The sequence below is a fragment of the Vigna radiata genome, chromosome 5 (assembly GCF_000741045.1).
Source record: "Vigna radiata var. radiata cultivar VC1973A chromosome 5, Vradiata_ver6, whole genome shotgun sequence".
NCBI classification, from domain to species: domain Eukaryota; kingdom Viridiplantae; phylum Streptophyta; class Magnoliopsida; order Fabales; family Fabaceae; genus Vigna; species Vigna radiata.
Window position 1 is genome coordinate 4,651,926 of NC_028355.1, and position 16,794 is coordinate 4,668,719.

A 16,794-nucleotide genomic window follows, 5' to 3' on the forward strand; every position below is an offset into this window, starting at 1 on the left:
TTGAGCCAGTAAGTGGGAATGAGAGTGATGTTCTACTAAAATGTGTGCTTGAAATTATACGTTGAATTTACCTTAACATGTATAATCATTTTACAATTAGCTTACCCTTCTTGTATGTTTCTTGGTTGTTTGTTCTATATGTTATCCTCTTGGGCGATGATCATATGGTGGGTGTGAGCAAAGCCTAATGAGGTGATGGTTGATCAGACTTTAGGCGACGAGGGTCCTGATGTTTAATAGTTGTAGTATTTTATTTTCCCTAGTGTTTATCCTTTTGTTGGTGATTTTTGAGACATCATTTATTGTACATAGTTTTGATACTTGTAATGGTTGCATATAAAATTAGTTTTATGGTTAGCTTGGATGAATGTAAAAATAATTTTATATTTCTTTTCTCTCTTATATATCTTATTGACTATGTAATGTTTCCTTTATGATTTCAATATTGTATTTGCGATGTTTCAATCTTAAAATTACTAAAAAAATTAATCAAAAATCATATCAAAACTATATCTAGAAACCAAACTAATTTAAAGAAAAATCAAACAAATTTATTTTTACAAAAATTTACCTTAATAAATTATAATCATATCTGAAAATTAAATAAAATACTCATTTAAATATAATTTAATTATATAAATTAATAAACTATCCAAAAACAAACAATTATTTAAAACAATTTTAATTTCAAATTTATTACATTAAATATAAATTATTTAAATAAATTCTAATTCCATAAATTATGAACCTATCTCTAACAATTATAAAAAATTAATTACAAATAATTTAATACTATCATTTAAAAACACATAAAAAAATAAATTAATTAACTAGAAACAATTAATTAATTAACTATAAATAAATTAAAAACATATTTAATTAACTATAAATAAATTAATAATAATTACTTAATTAACTATAAATAAATTAAAAAAATAAAACAGTTTATTAACTATAAATAAAACAATTTTATGAATTAAAAACTATAAATAAATTAATTTACAAAATAATTAATTAATTAACAAAAAATTAAAAAATTAAAAGAAAACGTTGAATGCTTTCGGATTTCGATATCCGTTGAAGTCTGACGAATTTTTCATTTTTGTTAGAGGTCTTCAACATATTTTTTTTTTATTTTTTATCATATCAGAGTAATTAATTAACTATAAATAAATTAAAAATAATTTTAATTAACTAAATATAGATGCAAACGAGTATCAAATAAACATTAACAACATCAAAGGTAAAAATTAACCAAACAAAGATATGTAAATCAGTGAATGGAAGCAACGAAAAAAATGAAACAAAAAGAACACAAGAAGACTCGAAACAAAGAGAAAAAAAGAAAAAGATGTGTGAGAGTAGAGTAAGGTAAAAGTAAAAGAAAAAATTACCAGAGGGTATTTTTGTAAGGAAAATAAAATGGGGAGATGCAGAAAGAAATTGGGGTAGTGCAGAGATAAACTCTCAAGTTCATGGCCCAAAACAAAAAGCAAAAAGCGGGTCGGGTTTGGGCCCGTTTCTGCAAAAACCCTAGCCCGTATTAATTTTCATGTTATATAAATGTTGAGAAGCAAATTTCTCCGGTAGGGAAACCCTAATCGAGGTTAGTAAAAATGGCGGTACCGTTGATCTCGAAGAAGATCGTGAAGAAGCGAGTGAAGAAGTTCAAGCGCCCCCAAAGCGATCGCAAGATCTCCGTCAAGGTCAGTCAACTGTGTGGGCGAAGTTCATTACGGTTGTGATTTTTTTAGCTTTGTTTAGATTGAAATGATGATGGTTATTGTCGCCCCAGTCTTAATTTGCACCAGACGGTGTAAGATGGTGAATGACATTATTATCTGATCCCTGTTTTCAATTTTAGTTTATTAGTTTTAGGTTTAGATTCTTCCTTTCTTCCATGTTTGCGAATCTCTTCGTTTACATCTAATGGGGATTTGAGTATGTTTTGAAGCCTGGTCTTTGTGTATGTTGATAAAGTGATATGTTTTTGTTTTTTTCTGAAGCACTGTCTGTATGCCATTGTTTATTATTTAAGTTTAATAAGTTTATTTTTAAATGCAGTGATGTATGATGTTATTTATACATCAATTCTGCAATATGAATGATGATTCTTAATCATGCACTACCATCTTATCTCTGCAGTTTTTATTTTTTTAATTTTATAACTAATATTATTTTTCACATTATTCATTAAGGATGCTTTTATGTTTTTTCAGGCCATGGTGGCCTAATCTTGATACCTTGTTTTCCCAAAATACTGTTGTCGTTTTGAGCTAGAGTCTAATATTGCTCTGCAATCTGTGATGATTTTTAGAAGTACTCTGATTAATCAGTGATTATTTTACCAAATCACCATCTTTCGGCTGAGATTGCAGAATGGTATTCTACTACTGCATGAATTTGTTCAGGTTTATTGTAACTATTTGTTTGTCTGCCCCCTTATCTTTTTTACTCATGATTTTTTGTTTACTTTATTGGGAGACAACTGAAGAGTTTGTATAAATTCCATTCATGGGCATGGCTAGCCGGTACTTAACATGATACTTCACTTTTTTTTTTCTTGTAATTTTTTAAATCATGCTAGCTAGGACTGAGTGATATATTAATGTAGGATTATACTTTTCCTTCTTTTTTTTTTTTTTTGTCTTTTTAGTGCTAGCATTTTTTGTGGGATTTTAGGTAAATTTTTAAAATAAAGATGTCAGAAAGGTTACCTTCTAATGCGAGCAGTCATATTTTACAATTTGTGTTTTAACAGCCAAGCTGGCGCAGACCCAAGGGTATTGACTCTCGTGTGAGGAGGAAGTTTAAAGGATGCACTTTGATGCCCAACATTGGTTACGGTTCAGACAAAAGAACTCGCCATTATCTTCCAAATGGTTTTAAGAAATTTGTTGTGCACAATGTGAAGGACCTTGAACTTCTCATGATGCATAATAGGTGAGTAATTTAATTTTACGAATTTCATTGCATGCATACTTTTTTTTAAGGTGCACAACGTACACGTTTGCTGAGTTTTCTGTTTCTTATGTTAACTTCAATTCAGGACGTACTGTGCTGAGATTGCTCACAATGTGTCCACAAGGAAGAGGAAGGACATTGTTGAGAGAGCTGCTCAGCTTGATGTAGCTGTGACAAACAAAACTGCCAGACTGCGCAGCCAGGAAGATGAATAGATCCCAACGTCTGGGAGACTATTTTATGTTTTGTAGTGAGCTTCGATTGACACACTTAGTAGATTTTGATTGCTTTTTGCTTTTTTTCGTTGTCAAAACCATGTTGCAATGTCATACGTTTGTTATGTCGCGAAATGTTTATTGTTACAAATTATTTTTACCCAATTTTGAGTTAATATTAAGCTCTAGTTAAAGCCAATTATTCTTTGAGATTGCATTTACTGTGCCATATTAACAGTGTGGATTGCTCGTAGCCCACAATAGGTAAACTGATGTTTTATTCATTTAAAACTAATGGTAAACATGGATATTAAAGGTTGGAATTTATTTGGTGAACAAGTCTTTTTTAGATAGTTGCATACTCTAATTTATTATAAAACGTTTGTGCGGATATAGCAAGCTGAATTAACATTTTAGTGAAAACCCAGGTCGACTTGTTGAAATCCAAGCCAACCAAATATAAGGAAAATGACAAGAAGTAAATCCAATACGCAAATTAATCTTATAAACCTTTAAAAAAATTTAACATGTACGATTTTACAAATCTTTTTAACACTACTTTAGTTTTATTTTTCTTAACCTCTTTTTTTTTATCTGTTATCCGTTTTTCACTTTTCATTTCTTAATTACTTTATATAGCTACTATACAAATATAAACAAAACTAAAATTATTACAAAAAAAACAAATAAACTAATTATATATATATATATATATATATATTTTTTTTTTTTTTCTGTGAATGCGTGATTTAAGGAGATTGAGAGGTCTGTAATCTGCCAAGTTGATGATGATTTATGAGACACTGACATGTAACTTTTCCTTGTTTTCATTTCAACCAAAAGTGTGTGTGTGTATATATAATAAAAAAGTTTATAAACAAAATGAAAGTATTGTGTGGTTCATTTTTCACGTTCCATTACCCATTCATTCTCAAAAAGATTCCAAAATTTGAATCTGCCTGCAAATCTCATAAACCCTCAATCTCATTTTCACTAAACTTTATTACTTATTAAATTTTATTACTTGATAAAATTTAGTCACACTAAACTTAATTGCATTTTTTCACTTCACAATCACACACTTTTCATAAAAAAATTAAAACTCAATTCATCTTATATGATAGACTAATATTTTATACCATATATGACAAATTTATTCATGGAATACATAATTTAGTTTTTGGAAATTTATTTTAGTTCCTTAATATGTTTAAAATGCATGTAAAGTATGTTTAGTTTTAAAGTTGTACAGGGCTATTGTATTATAGTAAATACTTTTAAAGACCAATTTAACTGTAAATTAAGAACTTTTATATTATATATTATAGTAATATCAAGAATGAACTTAAATTTTATATAATTAAAAACTAAATCAGATTTTCATTCCTTAAAAATTAAATTGAGAACGTCTCGCATAAGACCAATTTAGTCATTTAAGTTTCTTTTATTTAAGTTAAATATTTTCTACTAAAATTTCAAAATTATTTCATCAAACCGAAAATTATTTGAATATAAAAGAATACCAATAAAAATAGATGATAAAATTAAATCCCCTTAATTTGAAAAACACAGTTAATTAAGTTTTTTTATTTTTAAAAAATAAACTCATTCATAATTCAAAACTTAAAAATTTAAGAGTTTAACTTATATACATTCTGAATTCTTAATATGAATTTTAAACTGATTATTATAATAATAACGAACAAGAATTATGTCTAATACATAATCTGCTTATTTTCTTAGCTGAATGAAAATATTAGAATCTGCATTTTTTTGTGAGTCACAGAATCCAAGTGTCAGCAGGGAGTGAAGGATATATCCCTTCTCAGAACCCATCATTTTCCTATTACCAATTTTCTAACACAAGATCTCAATTTTTGTAATTTAAAAAAAAAAAAAAAAACAAGATCTCTCTCTTCTTCCCCTTCCTCAACCTACCTACTTCTTTTGTGCAAATTGTCTCTACAAGAGCTCCTCTATATCTCTGTATTGCCCACACTCAAAAAGTAAGAGAGAGAGAGTGAGGGGACAACATCCCACCATTTGAGGCTGCCCCTATTTTAGTCTCTACCCTCAATCATGCCATCAGGTGCTAAGAAGAGGAAAGCTGCCAAGAAAAAAAAGGAAAAGGAAACGGAAATTAACACCAACCCTTCAACTACCAACCTTCAAGGTACTGTCTTTACCGTACACTGCTCAACTTTATTTACGCAAAGCATACCCTTTTCGATTTTTGATCTTTTTGGGTTTTTTTTGGTAATTTTGGGCAGATGGGTGTCTTTAAATTGTCTTTTTTTTTGTTAAAAATTAGATTTTACTGTGTAACTGAAGGATTTTATGATTGGTAGTATTTGGGGGTAATTGGGGTTGTTTGATTGATGGTGGTAGTAAAACTGATTGATTCAATGACCAATGTTAGGGAATGATGAGGTGAAGTCACAGGATGAGAAAGGAAGTGATGGCGGTGAGGGTGGTTCACCTTCACATGGAGACCATGATCTTGCTTTCAATGAAGATGAGGAGGAGACAGACCCTTCAGCTGCTCAACCATCTGATGCTGCTGCTTCTAAGGATTTGGAGGCTAAGATCGGTGAAACTGAGGAGGGAAAAGAAGGTGTTGTTACTATAGAGTGGGATGTGAAATCCGAGGAGAGTTCTGAGAGCAAATATGCGAGAGCTGGGCATGTTGAGTCTGCCAAGGGGTCCCATCATGGGAATGGAAAATCTGATAGTTCAAGTAATGAAATCGGAATTGTGAAAAACTCAAAGTATGAGTCACATGATTCGATAAATGAGACCGTTGCAGTTGATGAGTTGGTTAAATCGACGGATTCATTGTATGCAAAAGTGACGCCAGTTACTCAAAACGTACTGGTTGAGAAGACTGCTGATTCGGTTGCAGAACCTTCTAATGAACCAGTTAAATCAGTGGCATCCGTACCTGAGGGGCAAACCATTCATAATGATAATGCTTCATTAGAGAAACCAAGTGGATCTCAAGTAGAAGCAACCGTGAAGAAAAATGAGGATGAAGAGCATTCAATCACTGATCAGAATGTCAGAACACTAAGTTTGGAGGAACCTAAGGCAAGGGAATTTGTCAATGAAGTATCAGCATCAGTGTCTCATAGTCCTATCCCTGAATCTACTCTTGCTGCAGAACATGTTAAAGATTCTGATGCTCCAGAAAGCTCTGAAAACCAGGTTCTAACATCTTTCTCAGTGCTTTTATTATATATTTATGTGTGTGTGTGTCTGTATGAGATTAGACACTTTTTGCAGTGATAATCTTTTGTTTTTGGACAATTACATTAAATCTTTTTGTTTGCTGAATCAATCAATATGCAGCCTCTTGTATCATCAGTCCCGCCTGTGATGCAGAAGACTTCCTGGTTGAGTTGCTGTGGACTGTTTGATGTTGTGTCTGGCTCCAACAGATAAGTTGAGGTTGGGAACTATTCTGTCTTGGAAAATTATATTTTTGAAGCTTGCATAAGATTAGCTTGTCATATATATATATGTGTGTGTGTGCTTCCTTGTGCTTGTTTGCAATTGTTTAAGTTGCTTACCCTATTACATTGTTCTCAAATGGTCCAATTTTCTTCCATTTTCTATTTTTATCTTTTCAATGCTTAGTTTGCTGGTTTTGTGTTATTCTCCAATTATTGCTCGGTTAACTTTGCCCTTCTTTTTTGGCATCTTTTATTTTTTATTATTTAAATTCATGAATTTTATTATTTATTTTTATTAATGGAATATGCAACGCAAGATTAGGAGATGACATAGTTGTGTCCACTGAAAATCAATATTAGAAATGTGGAGTGAATCATAATGTATTCAGGAAGCAAGTATGGATGATTTGAAATTTGTGGCTGTTGGTTTGGAAATAGAGAGTACATTGAGACCCACAAATTTGTTCCCACAGTCATAAGTTAATTGTGTCCATACCATCTATGTTTTGGGGCTAAAGAAGAGGAAATAACTGTTTAAACACTTACTTGACCTGAAATTATGAGTTGTTATATATAAGCTCTAGAATAGATTTTGTAATTTACTATCTCCCAGAAAGGCCTATTGTGCATGAAGTATGACAAAATTATTGGCTTAAATTGAAGTTATTTCAGGGCTCTAGCTATCTGCTCAAGACTCAAAACAGTCTTGTAATTTCAAGATTGGGCTGGTAAAGATTGAATTTTATGCGTCTGATCGATGATATTTTGATATTCTCCAATAACTTTTTGACCATAGAATAGTGTTACTAAAATTGGACCGATTTGACTAGTTTAATCGGAAACTGGATCTGTTCCTGCTACATCTGAAAGTAGACTTAGTTCAGAAACATTCAATGTGTATCTTCCTTTAAGTGATAGTGTAATGGATTTTTATAGAGGCAAAAACGGTTATTCTCCACTCCATAGCTTAGGAGTAGTGGGGTAGTGGTACTGTCATTAGGTTTTGTTGTTCCAAATGGATTCCAAACCCAATATCTAAACTCAAATATTATTAACATTTTGTACTCAATTAAAGACCGAAATTCACACTATTCCGGACGGACCAGGATCCATGACCAGTTTGGCTGCACAGATTGATTGTGCAATTCGCCTGTTTGACTCAGCGAGATCAAACTGCAAATAACCGGTGACTTGAACTAGTGAGAAATAACTGTAGCACAGTTACACTTCCAATGTGCAATCAGCTCACATCCTTCAATAAGTAATTGCAATTTCACCTGGAAAAGTTGAAACTTGAAAATGCTAATTGGATTCAAATATTTTTTGCCTTAACAAACGCATGCAAACGCTTTTAAGTGGGAAATAAGTTAGTAGCGTTCGCATTAGTGTTCATGAAATTGAAGAGCTCTCTGGTTTGCTATAGCTTAGCATGTTGATTAACCTCCTTAATATAAGGAGATAAAAAAGAAACCATTCCATTAATGTAACTTAACACTTTCTGTCATAAATGTATTTTAAAGTTAAATAATGATTTTCATATTTTCAGTTCCTTCATGCTGCATAGCACTTGAGTTTCCTAATCTTTTCCTTGATTTTAATCTGATTAAATTTGCTGAGTTTTAGGAGTAAAAATCATGAGTTGCTTTGACTGAGAGTTAATACTAGTTTAGCATGTATGTATTTGGCCCATTTGTCAATACTATAATGGACTAAACCTCACTTTATCTCTACTAATACAATTGCTCTATGCTTTGCACATACAACGTTAATACGTAAATTGCCCTTTTGTCATCTCGTCCCAAATTGACCATCAATAGTATGAGCTAGAAATGATAAATAAAATCGTACTTGAAGGTATTATTTAAGCCTGTCCCAATGTTAATGGGAAATATTCATGAATATGTGTATGGGCAACCTGACTTTCGAGAATGAATAAATACACATTCATCTCGTCCTTATTTTAAGTTACTAAACCAGCCTTAGTTCACTTGATACACTATTTTCAAATTTATGCAATTATAATTTCTTCACTATTAGTTGATATTGATAAGAAAAAGATGTGTTCTTTTGATATTGAATTCTTAATAATATCATGTTTTCTTTGTTTCGATTTTTATTTTTCTTAGCAAATTTTATTTAATAAGTATGAGTGGGGTCAAACTATGAGCAATGTTGTGAAACCCAAGGATTGAAAAGGGATCAGAAAGGTGGTAAAAAATCGTAACTAGAGGATCATAACTCGACTCGTAAGAGTTGAGTATATGAAAAATTATATTCATAAATGTGTATCATTAAAAATAGGTTAAACAGGTTTTTTGGTCCCAATATTTGAGGGCTTTATTTAATGTGATCACCAATTTTTTTTTGTACTCAATTCAGTACTAATTTTTTTAAAAAGAGTCAATACATTGGTGTTGACACTGGTGGGAAGTAACTACGTGCCACTGAATTTGGGCTTCTCCAACCCTTCACTCTCTTCATTTTTATTCACCACACCTCCACGAACGCCTTGGCTACAACAGCTTCTCCAACTTTCCCCACCTCCATTTATGCTCATTGTAGCATAGGCCACCATGGAGGTGTAGTGAGTAGAAATAGAGAGTGAAGGGTTGGAGAAGTCTAGAGTTAGTGACACATGGTCACCTTCCAAACGGTGTCAACAATTTAATGGAAGGGACCACATTGACTGCTTTAAAAATAAAATGGAGACTAAATTGAGGAATCACATTGAATAAAGCCCTCAAATTTGGGATCAAAAAATCTATTAAGCTTTAAAACTAATATAGATGATAAGATATCTCATACAAAATAAGATAACAATAAATTTTAAATAACAATATTCAATACACAAAACAACTAAAAAAGTTCAAACAGGTAGGCAAGCTGAATAGCAAAAGGAAGAGAGTTGTGAGCAAAACAAAGTGTAGAATTTCAAAATATAGTGTAAGCGGAAGGCGGCAAGAGTCAGGGAGTGTGAGGGCAACGAGTGCAAGTGACTATGGGAGCGGAGAGCATTGATAGCTACAAAGATGGTGAGCGTCAGAGACTGTGGTGTTGACAATGGTCATGACTCGAGAACTTGTGCCTTGTGGGTCTTCTCCGGTTTTGAAGGATAGAGACGACCCACAATCCCTCAATTCAACGAGCATCCTTGCATACTTGCTCCAATCCACTCTGTCAGCTTGCTTTGTCCTCCAAACTCAGAATTGTGCTAGTTTGCGAGTTTACTTGCAAGTTTAACAATATTGGGTACAAGTATATACCCATTACTTTGACAGGGACGAAGATGAGGCACAAGTTCACATATTCAGTATCTATTGGGTATTGTGGATAGGGATGAATGAGTTTTACTTTGTGGACAGGACGAATATAGTCAAACACACACAATCTTTATGACATTCCTGGTAAGAACTCAACTAATTGGTTGGTGGTGACATCAAATGGCAAAGTGTTATCAATATTTTTAACAAAATTAGGATTCAACTTAAAGTTATATAGGATCCTAGTTACATCGGAAATGAATTGTGAAATATGAGCCTAATAAGTACAAAACTGCGTTCTGGAGGCTTGACAGATTATTTTGAATCTAGAATCCTTGTTGTCATTTGGATTACTATAAGAATGTAGCACGAGAAGGGTATGATTCTTCCTGAAAAAATAAAGTTTAATAATAATATTCTGAAGCCTGAGTCTTGATTATGATTTCAACTGAGGTGAGGAATACTCTTATTTGTGGGCCACAAACGGATCCCGTTAGTGCATTTGTAGCATGATGATTGAGTACCTGAATTTGGAGTCTCATACTGGGAAAAAAGATTATTTATTTATTTATTGTTTTAACCTTCTGTTGTTTTTTTCAATTCATCTTGGTAGAGTGAATTTAAAGAACTGAGACTGCAGATTCTGTAGGTTTCAAGAATCAAGAGTGCCTCCTCAATTAGAAGAGTTGTTTGCATGTTCTGTTTAAGAGAGTCATCTCTATATTCTCTCTACAATTCTGATTTTGGAGGTCTTTTATCAGCATACATTTTGAAACCATGTACAGTTTTTGTTGACAACGTTGGCCACTTGCTTCTGTTGCAGAAATACAAGCACGGGGATCTCATCTGATGGATCAGACTTAGTGAAAACTTAGGACTTCATTGATAAAATTTTGTGATATTTTAATGTAGATGTGTTGTTAAGATTTTCCAAACAATAATGGGCAGAGACCCAACTACATAATTCATGAGGTTTATCATCAAAAGTTTGTTGTCGTAAGTAATTGTGTTAGCAACAGTCCCAACTCAATACATCCAAGTGCTTGAAACTTTTTAAACTACATTTTTGTAACTCTGCAATTATATTATTGTTCTCTTAGATTTAATGTTGATCAGATTATCTTATGTACTATGTAACCTGATTAATTTTATCATCATATAAACATAGGATAAAAATAATGCATAATTTGCAACCCTAGCTGGTTTTCATATGCAAGATGAGTCTCCTATATGACTTCCTGTATAGTGTTCCTAAAATGAATAACTTTTATCAGTGAATTATGCCATATATCTGAGTGAGTGGTGGGTTGCTTTTGAATAGAAAATTCCAGTTCTATAATACCTATCCAAATTATTTTATGTCATGATTCATTTAATAACCAATTATCTATAATATAATTATGGATTCTATAATCCCACAGTATGGAATATATTTTAAGATTGTAATTGTATATTTCTAAATTCAAAATATAGTTTTAAATTCTCTAATTCATAACATTGTTTTGAAAAATTGTCTTGGATTACTTAATTTGTAATTTATTACTAAAAAATAGTAATCTTACAAAAACAACAAATCCGTATCAGCTGATGGATAAAGGTATTTTAGTAATCTTACAAAAACTACATTTATAGGGTTGGGAGAAGAAAATGTAGAGATGGTGGAAGAAAATGCTACCAAGTAAAGATATTTTTGGTCAAATGAACTATGAAAATATTTCATCTTCATATTCTCTCATTCAAAGTTATATCCCCACGCACTCAATTGGTACATATGTTCTACAATTGGCTCTCCTAAAACTTGGCGAATTTGGAAATTTCGCATTCTTGGACTATTAGTTCCATTATAAAATTGGACAAAGGAATACGAAATAACACTAATTGAAATGATGTTATTTTAACCCTTTTTGGTTCATCATTTATCATTTTCTTTATGATGGAAACATGTGGGAATTTTCTTCATGAGGAAATACCTTGTATCTTGAGTGATTAGAATGGTCCTTAAGTCTCTTGAAGGTTTTGAATAAGACAATGGAAAGGAGAAACTATTCAGAAAAACTTAACTGAGAAAGCTCATTTTTGTGTAATGAGTTTATTAAAGAGATTGGTACACATAATTATGAAAATTCTCATCTCATTTTGGGGTTACAAAAATTTGACTTTGTCTAATTTTTCACTCTCTAAAATTTTTCAATTGTATTCGTTAAAATTGTGTTGATAAATTCTAAATTATGAGTCGCTATTCCTACTAACTCAATAACTTCAAAGTATATACACCTTTTTCTTTATATATTACTTATGTCGCTCATCTTAATTCAATATACGATTCTTAACTCTTGAATTCCTCACATTATAACATGAGAAGATGCCACATTCTGTATAACTTTCTGCATAACTTGTAAGTTTAAAAGGAGATTCAATTTACAAAGCAACATATTTGTATTCTATAGTTTGTTGGTGCTTTTAAAACCGTATCAAAATTTTTGTTTGGATAATCCTTTCAATAAATAGTGTAAGACAAGAAAATTAAAAGCTAAAATGAATTTAGCTTTCTATCGTTATCACTCTGTAGTCGACATAACGCGTTCTAGGAATATTCAAGAAGAAAGTAAATAAGAAAATGGTATAGAAGATGTTCTTTACTTTTGTACACAACTTATTCTTACTCAATACAAATCCATTCATGTAATTAATAAATCGCACCCGTTTGAAAAGAAAAAATAAATAAATCAGAAAAAGAAGAGGGTAGAAAAATAATAAATAAACAATGAGAACCACAGCTTCACATCAATACTCTCAAATTTATCTCCTGATTGAAGCAGCACCATGGATAGCAGCTATGTAGAAAAGCTGTGTAGCAGAAAGGATAATCATAAAAGCCTCCATTGTTTTCTGCAAAAGTTCCACATTACAAGGCTTTTAAGTGAAGGAAATTATTCTCTAATTATATTTCATTCAAAATTCATTTATATATAAAAATGCCAGTAAGACTATGAAATATTTAACACAATTAGAACAATTGACTAAAGAGATTAATCAGTTATAATATAAAAAATTATAAAATTACTTAGTTACTTTTTGGCAGATGATAAAATTTAAAATCTGAACTAAAGCATAACGAAATGACAGTAAGTAATACCAGGCGAGAATTTCTGACGTTAAGCTGGATCTCTTTGCAGGCGAAACTGCATAATTATATGTTAGTGATATCAGTAAGCATGATACAACAAAACTTGTTTTATCAATGCAAAGCAAAATTACTTTGATATGGTGTCGTTTTTGTTTAGATGTGAAGTTGGAGGAAGAGATTACCCCATGGCAAGAACAGTGAGAGCCCATGCAATGGAAGCCACTGAAGCTGCAGATGGTAAGCTCTCAGAAGTCCATGAACGGACATGATTGACTCCTGTAATTAATGATCCAACGCCAGCAACTCCAGCAATCAAAGCAAATGTTACAAAGAATCCAGTGGCAGCATTTCCCATTGGGAAGTATATGGGTGAAAAATGAGCAGGTAGATCAAATCCTGGGCCTGCATTCACAAAATAATTTTTTAATTCACACATCACTACAGAAATTCTAGTTATTACTGTGCATATTCTGTTTGTAAATATTTGTATGAGACAAATTATGTATTATCAGTGTGAAAGTTTGTACTGTCAACTAGTCAGAAACCATGACAGATAAGAGTTATAAGGAAAATGTTATAAAAAAATCATACTTAAAATAGAAGTTATGTATTATGCAAAAGAGTATAAAGAATGGGAGGGGCTTGTACTAAAGAAAGATAGGAGAATTTATTTACCTATGACGAAGCCATGATCAATGGCTCTGTTCATGGCCCATCCACCAATGCCCAAAACTATGACATACATGCAGAAGTTGAGCCCCAAAAGAAGGGTGGCAATGGGCTTCATTTGGTCGTTAGCCATATAAGTAGACAAGGAAAAAAGCTGGTTGGAAGGAACAAAGAGAAAGGCTAAAAGGTTGTGAAAGGCTGAAATTGAGAAGAAGGATGTGTTATGTGGAAGTGAAGGAGGTGTTATATATGGGAGAAGTATGAAAGGTTTTGTTCTTTACTTGCTAAGGCTGCTACTTCAAAAGGGATATGCAGGTTGTAAAGATAATGCCTCATGCTTCAAATTCAAGGCAAGACCAAATATGCCTCATCCTGATTCTTACTTGTTTCATATTTTAGTTTATTTTTGGTACCTTGTTGAAGGGGCTAGTTGTTCCTTTTCCTAGGCAAGTCATATTCTTTGCCTTTAGGGAAGTCATATTCTTTGCCTTTTCAGAACGGGCAATGGTAGATTTACATACCTAGACTCATTTCTAGGGTAAAGGAATACTGGTCATAACCCTCATCCTCAACCCAGTGTCACTGTCAAACACCTTCAGTCTTGGAACATTCTACTATTGCTTTCTTTCTTTTCCCTCTCTGTTTGCTTCAGGTGACGATTCGGGGTTGGTATGAAATATTCTGCATGCCTCAAATTTTCTTCTTTTCTTTTCACATTGTCACCTGTGTAGCTTGAATACATGCATTTAATGATAGACCATCCATGTATAATATGTGTTCGCAATTAGTTAGTCATATCAGTGACGAAAATTTTCCTTGACTTATGAATCTTAAGAGGTGTTTCGGGAGTGGGATGGAGGTCCACTGTTTTTTTTTTTACTCCGTTCATTCAATTCTAAATACAAGTTACTATCCTTCCTTTTTCTGATCTATATTTAAAATTTTGATACAAGTCAATTTTGAGTCCGGTCCATTTCATTCGGGATGAACTTACGATGAATCAGATTATTCACCAACCCACGTCATTTTCATTTTTTGTGTTTGTTTTTTGAATTATATTTAAAGTTTAAGATAATTTTGGATTGTATTTGGATTATATTATATTTTATTTATTTTGAATTGTGTTCAAGATCATTTTGGATTGAAATTTTTTTAGATTTGAATTAGAAAATATTTGTTACTTTTTTTGGAATTAAAAAAAAACTTATAATTAAGTCATCAAATAATAAACCTGGTTAATCCATCAACATGTAATAAGTCGGGTCAAGTTTAAAATTTTTTGGCTTGCTAATAAGTGAGCTGGGTTGACTAAGTAGCCAACCCGTGGTGGGTTGGACTAGGTCAGATGAGGTTGTCCAGTTTAACAACACTAAAAGAACTAATATACTTTGTGTAAACTCATAAAATGACTCGAAAAGAAAGATCGGTTCACAGTATTTAGTAATTCTATTATTTAAATTTGCTCCATACTAAATAGATGGTTGATAAAACTATTGTGTTTTCTTATTTCCTTTAGTTGTTTTGCTTATCATTTAAATGAAGGATTTAGAAAAAGGATTGATATTGCAATATAGTTCATATCAATTTTATCTTTTATTATTGAAATGTTATCCTATCTTCTATCTTAGGGTGAACAATTTCTTCTGGTAGTTTAGAGGTGAGATGAAATCTGAAACATCCTTTATTATCATTTATGTGTCTGTATTTGATGGACTAAACTATCAAATGAGGGATATCAAAATGGAATCATATCTTGATGCTAATGATGTATGGAAAGCAGTAGAAAAGGACTACAGAGTGTCTCCCTTGCCAAATAATCCTACGGTTTCTCAAATGAAAGGTCAAAGAGAAATGAGGCTTCGGAAGTCCAATCGCCTACATTTTCACCCACCCCAGAATGTGAGCATGTGTTTTCTCCCTCATTACGTTCATCTTCTTCCTTGCTTTCTTGCGTTCACCATTTACATTTAGGTTCATTTTCTTCCACTTTATACACCGTTTAAAATCATTTTGCACCGATTATATTACGTTTGAAACCATTATTTTTCATTAAACCTATTAAAATTCGTTTTTTCATTCTTATGCGCGAGTTCTCGGGCCTCAACAACAACGCTTTTCCTCTCCATTTTTTTTGCCCATTTTGCATTGCTTGTGTCCATTCTCTTTCGGTGATTTCCATTTTCAACCTTTCAAGAAGGTTAGGGGTTTCGGTTGGTTATTTCTTATTAGTTATTGCATATGATATTGGATATTGGTTATGAGTTATTAGTTATTGGATATATGAATTTTAGTTTTGAGATGTGATTGGTTATTGAAGATATGATTTTTAGTTAAGAGATATTGGTGGTTGGTGATGTGATTTTTAGTTTTTGTGTTACACATGGTCTCTTATGGAAAGGTTGTAACTTATTCATTTTCTATGTTATTGTATGATCTACATGTGTGACTATTTAGTTTGTCATTTTAGTGTAACAAACAACTAGATTCATGAGAATGTGGGTACTACCTCATGTCTTGGATTAAAATCATTATTCGAGTAGGCATTACAGACGACTGGATTGAGGTAATGATACTTACCTTCCATACATTATAAATCAAATTCAACTTTGAACATTTGTATGTAAGCATAATGAATTTGACTTAATTTTGCAGTGCTTCAAGAATACATCACCTATATCAGAGAACACAATGAAGAAGATATGATAAGAGTGGACAACTTATCTTCTGCAGAGATGGAGTTAGGACCCATGGTCATCGCTTTAAAAATAATTTTATTTTTATTGAATACATTTATTAGCTTAGTTTTGATAGTTTAAGTTTTGGATTTCTTTTTAGATTGTTTAGTAGTATAATCACTACAAACGCATAATATATATAATTTTGTGATATGTTGGGATCATTTTCTGAATTTCAGTTTATTGTAAAACCAAATTTATTTTTGAAAAATGAAAACAACTTGGACGTCGATTAGTGCATTGTCTGATGCCAATTGACGTCTATTATTGCATAATCCAACGTCAATTTTGTTCCAGTGGCTCCTCAGGATTTTCTCGCTCAGCGTAGATGGACGTCGGGTACACACAGGTCTGACGTTAACTTTGACATCT

General features: G+C 32.0%; 3 protein-coding genes across 5 annotated transcripts; 2 read left to right on the forward strand and 1 right to left on the reverse strand.

Moving 5' to 3' along the window:
- The first annotated feature begins 1,563 nt into the window (after positions 1-1,563).
- LOC106761064 (60S ribosomal protein L32-1-like) lies at positions 1,564-3,378 on the forward strand. Its single transcript, XM_014644558.2, has 3 exons — positions 1,564-1,706; positions 2,762-2,943; positions 3,050-3,378. Exons 1-3 carry the CDS (start codon positions 1,617-1,619, stop codon positions 3,177-3,179), a joined length of 402 nt encoding a protein of 133 aa, XP_014500044.1. The 5' UTR covers positions 1,564-1,616; the 3' UTR covers positions 3,180-3,378.
- Positions 3,379-5,039: 1,661 nt separating this feature from the next.
- On the forward strand, positions 5,040-11,001 carry LOC106762231. 3 transcript variants are annotated; one of them, XM_014646010.2, is made up of 4 exons: positions 5,040-5,352; positions 5,599-6,383; positions 6,528-6,626; positions 10,532-10,708. In XM_014646010.2, the coding sequence occupies exons 1-3, from the start codon at positions 5,259-5,261 to the stop codon at positions 6,618-6,620; spliced, it is 972 nt and encodes a 323-aa protein (XP_014501496.1). In that variant the 5' UTR covers positions 5,040-5,258; the 3' UTR covers positions 6,621-6,626; positions 10,532-10,708. The 3 variants fall into 3 exon arrangements, with proteins under 3 accessions (XP_014501496.1, XP_022636241.1, XP_014501495.1); XM_022780520.1 differs by having other exon boundaries at positions 10,541-10,708; XM_014646009.2 differs by lacking the exon at positions 10,532-10,708 and adding an exon at positions 10,715-11,001 and having other exon boundaries at positions 5,042-5,352.
- Positions 11,002-12,329: 1,328 nt separating this feature from the next.
- LOC106761587 lies at positions 12,330-13,931 on the reverse strand. Its single transcript, XM_014645150.2, has 4 exons — positions 13,694-13,931; positions 13,201-13,420; positions 13,028-13,073; positions 12,330-12,780 (listed from the first exon to the last, which is right to left on the reverse strand). The coding sequence occupies exons 1-4, from the start codon at positions 13,818-13,820 to the stop codon at positions 12,691-12,693; spliced, it is 483 nt and encodes a 160-aa protein (XP_014500636.1). The 5' UTR covers positions 13,821-13,931; the 3' UTR covers positions 12,330-12,690.
- Between the last annotated feature and the right edge of the window lie 2,863 nt (positions 13,932-16,794).

What these genes read in the sequence shown, in the direction of transcription:
- LOC106761064 (XM_014644558.2), top strand. Translation starts at nt 1,617, where the DNA reads ATGGCGGTACCGTTGATCTCGAAGAAGATCGTGAAGAAGCGAGTGAAG. An exon ending in ATCGCAAGATCTCCGTCAAG is followed by an intron (nt 1,707 to 2,761) that starts GTCAGTCAACTG and finishes GTGTTTTAACAG; the next exon opens with CCAAGCTGGCGCAGACCCAA. An exon ending in CTTCTCATGATGCATAATAG is followed by an intron (nt 2,944 to 3,049) that starts GTGAGTAATTTA and finishes ACTTCAATTCAG; the next exon opens with GACGTACTGTGCTGAGATTG.
- LOC106762231 (XM_014646010.2), top strand. Translation starts at nt 5,259, where the DNA reads ATGCCATCAGGTGCTAAGAAGAGGAAAGCTGCCAAGAAAAAAAAGGAA. An exon ending in TTCAACTACCAACCTTCAAG is followed by an intron (nt 5,353 to 5,598) that starts GTACTGTCTTTA and finishes GACCAATGTTAG; the next exon opens with GGAATGATGAGGTGAAGTCA. An exon ending in CAGAAAGCTCTGAAAACCAG is followed by an intron (nt 6,384 to 6,527) that starts GTTCTAACATCT and finishes ATCAATATGCAG; the next exon opens with CCTCTTGTATCATCAGTCCC.
- LOC106761587 (XM_014645150.2), bottom strand. Translation starts at nt 13,820, where the DNA reads ATGGCTAACGACCAAATGAAGCCCATTGCCACCCTTCTTTTGGGGCTC. An exon ending in TGATCATGGCTTCGTCATAG is followed by an intron (nt 13,421 to 13,693) that starts GTAAATAAATTC and finishes TTGTGAATGCAG; the next exon opens with GCCCAGGATTTGATCTACCT. An exon ending in ACGTCAGAAATTCTCGCCTG is followed by an intron (nt 12,781 to 13,027) that starts GTATTACTTACT and finishes GAACTTTTGCAG; the next exon opens with AAAACAATGGAGGCTTTTAT.